This window comes from Arvicola amphibius, chromosome X (genome assembly GCF_903992535.2).
Source record: "Arvicola amphibius chromosome X, mArvAmp1.2, whole genome shotgun sequence".
NCBI classification, from domain to species: domain Eukaryota; kingdom Metazoa; phylum Chordata; class Mammalia; order Rodentia; family Cricetidae; genus Arvicola; species Arvicola amphibius.
The window spans coordinates 110581071-110586327 of NC_052065.1; the positions used below are offsets into that span (position 1 = coordinate 110581071).

At 50.7% G+C, this 5257-nt stretch overlaps 1 protein-coding gene across 1 annotated transcript; it reads left to right on the plus strand.

Annotated features, from left to right (window-relative positions):
- Positions 1-217: 217 nt before the first annotated feature.
- Positions 218-4896, plus strand: LOC119804438 (paired mesoderm homeobox protein 2-like). The gene is made up of 5 exons (XM_038315854.2): positions 218-359; positions 2137-2247; positions 2425-2887; positions 3497-3542; positions 4801-4896. The coding sequence occupies exons 1-5, from the start codon at positions 218-220 to the stop codon at positions 4894-4896; spliced, it is 858 nt and encodes a 285-aa protein (XP_038171782.2).
- The last annotated feature ends 361 nt before the right edge of the window (positions 4897-5257 follow it).

Consider the following 5257-nt stretch of genomic DNA (forward strand, 5'->3'; position numbering starts at 1 on the left):
AGACACTATCTCACACTGATAAGGACAGGGCTCGCAGCCAGAGAGTCTGCTGGTCAGCCAGGCACCAATTATTCCAAGAAAGTACATGCTGGAATCCTGGGGGCTCCTGCGAGATAAAAGCTATACGTTTTCTCTTCTGCGAGGAAGTTTGGTTGCCCTAACTGCACAGGAAGTCTTGATGACACGTAGGTGGGAGGTTCATGTGCAGGAAAGTACAATGGGAAGCATGCTTGCCCCTGATTGGACAAAGGTGGAAACCCAGAGTCTTGTGGGTTTTGCCACTGCAACTCTGACTAATGGAATTTTGCGCCATATTCTGGGAATCTCAAGTGTGGGCCTGACCAATGTCTATCATGCTGGCCAGTGTTTAATAAATATAACTTCAAATTTGGGTCAAAAAAAGAAGGAAAGCAAGCACATGTGGCACTATTGTGCCCTAATATAGCCTAGCTTCTACAGCAGCTGACTGAGAGCGTGGGTAGAGACAGCCTCTAAGAAAGCCTCCTGCTTCAGTGTTTCAGGAAAGCCTTTCACAGAGATGCTGGAGACAAGGAAAACAGGAAGAAAAGCAGAACAGGCAGAATAATTGCAGCTGCGGCTAGGGAGCTGGGAGGAGAAGAGAGATAAGTACAATTAAAAGCGGGTGGGACATAGGAAATGTCAGGGGGCGCAAACCACCCAATGGCTGGTGGCGACCAGACCAGGATCAACAACTGGCAAAGCCTTAGTCACAGATGAACAACGGGCCTGTGGTGGGAGGGTGTTGCACTGCTCGGGGCCTGGATTTGCAGAGCCTGGTGGGGGAGGGGGGTGCCGGGATTGAGGCATGGAGGTTTCTTTTTCCGGTGGAAGAACAACAACCTTTTTTTTTGTCCTGACCTAAAGCCTTTTTATACCTCTACTGCTTCTGTGGAAAAGGACGGGCCAGAAAGAACACAGACATCCTTGTCAACTACAGACCACAAGGAAGTTCCCCTGTCAGTCAGGGGGAGTGGGGGCAGCTGGATCACAACAGGAGTGGGGGTTGAGCCAGATGAAGAAGGCAGGATCATCTCCTTGGTGTGGGCCGGACCATGCGGACCTTCTGCATCCAGCCTCTCAGCCTGTGCTATCCCAGAGAACTAAGCCCCCTCCTAACAATTACCCCAGTCACTGTCCAGACGCTGGCGCCTTGATCCTTTAAAAACAAAATCGACTAAATGACAGAGCTCAGTGGCCTTTTTAAATTTGGGGACTGTCACCAATCTCTGCCACCGTGATCCTTAAAAACAAAATCCACTAAATGACAGAGCTCAGGGGCCTTTTTAAATTTGGAGAATGTCAGCTATCTGGGGGAGTTTCTCTAACTTTCCCCCAATATCCCCCTCTCCTGCAATGCCTCTTTGTAGAGCCTGCATGAGAATTGCTTTCTCCTCCCGCCTGTAAACTTCACGGGAGTGAGACGAGTTTGGAGCCACTGACTAAGGCCGATTTGTGATGCCCAGAGATGTCTTTGGGTCACCATACGTCCTTGGGACAAGCCCAGCTAGGTAGAGAAAGGTCTCCATCAGAATGAGCTTGGAACACTGCTGGAACTCAGCCCTTTGAGAACACACTCTCTCAGGAGGATCTTGCCCTGGTCTTCTCACGTAATTGCCATCACACGAGACTGAGGTAGCGACCAAAATGAGTGTGTACACCTGGGCAATCCACTATTTGGCGCATAAATGGAGTCTAATCTGTGCCACTTTATTAAGGGATGCGTCTTTGTCGTTTTGGTTGTATGACATTTGCATAATTTCATAAAATGACCTAGCTGGGCTCAAGGACATGCTGAGCTTGAGAAGGTCTTTGTGTTACTTGTATCCTGTGTCTGGATTTAAAGTCCAGAGGCAACTTGGAGCCACAGGTCCTGCATCCCCGCCTCAAAAACTCGCCACATTTCCTTTTATGTACTTTTTTTGCTCTTTGCAACCCTAAACTGCTCCTGCTTAGGCACCTCAGAGGACAAGCCCACCGCCTGGGCAGGGCAGGTTGTGTGATTGGACACATTGTAATTTGGTTGAGGCCCCAGAAGACAGCCCTTCTGGGTGGAGCGCCAGAGCAGTTCATTTCGTCTGGCGCCAGACCTGTGAGAGGCAGCTTTTGAATCTGCAGGACTGCGGTCTGATCCGAAGATTCCCGGAATGGAGACTCGCCAAGACTGCTCCACCACTTTCAGCGGGATGCGGGATCTGGGAGCTGATGGGGACCAGGAGCAACAGCATGGTCAGTAAACTGGTTCCAACGGGATTCTGGCGGGGACAAGGAAAGAAATCTGTTGGAAAAGCCAGTGGCCATGGGCTTCGGTTACCCAGCTCTGCCTGTGGCCCCTCTCCAGACCTTGCGATGGTTCCTGGGCCACGATGCTCAGATCTTTTATCTTAGTGATTTTCTCTCTTTCAGGTGGGAATGCAATGGTCTTGAAGGACGGAGAGGAAGGAGGCAAGGAGGGGCTTGAGCAGAGCAAGCCCGCTCAGGGAGAGCTTGATGAGGGCAAACTTGCTCTGGGCGAACTTGCTGAAGGCAAGCCTGCTCAAGAGGAGCCTGCTCAGTGCAGTCTCGCTCAGGAAGCCACAGAAGAGGCTAAGGAGGGAGAAGTCAAAGAAGAAGCAATGGGAGGAGGCCATGCTGCCGCTGGTAGTTCTGGCCCCGTGGACAACGAGGTCCATGAGGAAGGTGGCCAGGGCGGCAGCGGGGCTCAACAGCAGCCTCAGCAAGAGGGGGCGGCGGCGATGCCTGAGGGCGCCAATAGTCTCCAGACTAGGGAAAGGCTGCCTGTCAGGCGCCGCACCAGATTCACCCTGTCTCAGCTGCAGGATCTGGAGCAGCTTTTCCAAGAGAATCGCCACCCCAGCTTGCATATGAGGTGAGCACTTTGTCCTGCTAGGCGGCTGGCTGGTTTGTAGGCAGTGCCTCCTAGCCCAGGCTTTCCTTTGGAGCTCCCTGGCTCCCTGGTTTCCTCAAGAAATAGAACCACCCTGTCCTGTTTCTGGAGTGGGGGGATGGGCCCTATTCCAGCTGGGAAAGAATGTGCTTTTTACCCCTTGAAGGGACTCGTGAGTGGGAAACTTAAACAATACTTGTTCTAAATGAGTCTTTAAATATGAGAAAGAAGCCGGAGGTGTGTCTGGGAAGATGTGTGGGACAGATCCCACCTCAGATTAAAATTTTGCTAAGACTTTTTCATCGTGCAGGCTCTGCCTTAAGTTTTCTATTTTAAGTACGTTGACTAGGTACCTGTGTTTGGGGGATTACCCTTAATTTTGGTCCCTGAAGAAAAGTAGTCGCTAAAAGCTAGTCTCAAAGTGTGAGCAATAGTGTGGATGTGTGTGCGTGTGTTTGTGTGTGTGTGTGTGTGTGTGTGTGTACACATGTGCACGCACACAAGTGTGGACCTAAGTGCTTAAAAAGAAGCACATGGCACATGGCCTCCCTTCTAACACAAAGCCTAAATGTTGGAATCTTTTCACTTCAGGAAGGATCTTGCAAGATGGCTGGGTGTGTCTGAAGAGGACGTGCAGGTCAGTATTCTAAAGCATAGTTTTGGAAGGGCTTCCTAGCTTGGGATGTTTCTGCCTAGAAGACAGGTGTAGGAGCAGAGTGGGACCCTGAAATTGCATTCCAAGGATGCCAGAGCAGTACACAGCCAGCTAGGTTCAGGAAGACAGCAGACCTCCATTTTCTCAGGTAGGACATGCCGAGCTGGACACCTGAAACACTGAGACGCCAAGGTGCTTTGTCTGCCACGTGGTGGACGGACTGTGTTCTCCATGATGTTCTGGAGACTGCAGCCCGCATGCCTCACCTAAGGGAAGAAAGCACGTTCTTGTCCACCTTCAGCTCTGTCAGGCTGCATGTCTCAGAAAAACTTTTCTCAGACTTCTCCTCACTCTAGTCTGTAATGGCAGATGCCTAGCTTAGTTCTGAACCAGGACTGGGCCCAGGGACCTCAAACGGCTCTTAGCACCTTTGCCTGCCTTTGCTGGTGATGTGTGTGCACTCTGATCAGCATTCCAGCCACCCCTGGCTTTTCCAGACCACATGCCCAGGAGGGAAAAGGCCTGTAGACACAGAGCTGGGAGGCCATGACGGAAGCAGAGCCGGAAGAAGTGCCCTTTGTCTCATAAAACCTGCATTCTGGATACTCGCAAATGCTAGCAGGGTGGAAACGTTGACAGACTGCCTCAGGCCTTTATGTATCCTCAGGGCCCCAAGAGAAATATTCTTAATAATTTTTGATACTGCGGGGACCAACAGGAAACCATGAGCTAGATATGCATGCTTTTCTGAAAGAATGCATTAAAAATACCAATTGATGTGGGCTCGAGAGAGAGGTAGGTCTTTAAAGGGTAGGCCCCTAACCACAAAATAGCATTTGATGGGGAGAAGAGGCAATATTCCAGGTGTGTTCCCTAGTTGAAGGACTGGGTGTGGCTTACATGTCCTCAGGGACTACTCGGGGTGTTCTTAGTGTTCCAGTGGGAATGAGACCTGTTGCTTCCAGCATTCTGAACAGTCAGTATACACTTCAGGTATCTTTTCAACCCTTCTTGGGGTTACATAATAAACACGGAGCTGCTAGGCAGTCAAGGACTTGGTGCCTTGCTAGGGGACTAACTCAGTGCTAGAGACACACCTAGCACACACCAGGCCCGGGATGGGTTCCAAATGTGTCATACAGTGTTAGCCAAGTTGAGCCAGTATACGAAGTTACAGCATGTGTTCTTCAGCCACGATAACAGTTCAGTGTACTAAAACAAGCCTCTCTTGTGGTTGCAGGATTGGTTTAGGAACAGGAGAGCCATTTGCCGGAGGAATACTAGATTGCTGGTGCTGTGCAGTACTCCCCCTGCTCCCGAGAACAGCGATGCCTGAAGATTCCGGAGCAGCACTGAGTGCCATCCCTGTCCTGCTGGAAGATGGCCTGCAGCCTACCCCTGCCCCTAATGTGTCAGGCACCCATGAGATGGCCATGACAGCCTTTCCTTCCCTGCATTTATTTCAGCAATAAAGAGATGTATTCTCAGCACGTTGGCTCCATTGTTTTCCCAGGTTACCAAACTGTGGGTATAAGTATTTGACAGATAGCAGTTTAAATTCCGGAAATGGAATTTAAATCTTGGGGTGACGTGGGCAAGCTGCAATCACTATGCCTTGCAAAGGGAGGAGGACTTCCAGGTGCCAGGCTGCTTCATGCTGACCCCACGTGGTTCTCTGTCCCCCCTCCCCCATGGAC

Coding starts and splice junctions, on each gene's coding strand:
- LOC119804438 (XM_038315854.2), top strand. CDS start 218: ATGGGAAGCATGCTTGCCCCTGATTGGACAAAGGTGGAAACCCAGAGT. Junction 2,248..2,424: donor GGACCAGGAGCAACAGCATG/GTCAGTAAACTG, acceptor TCTCTCTTTCAG/GTGGGAATGCAATGGTCTTG. Junction 3,543..4,800: donor TGTCTGAAGAGGACGTGCAG/GTCAGTATTCTA, acceptor TTGTGGTTGCAG/GATTGGTTTAGGAACAGGAG.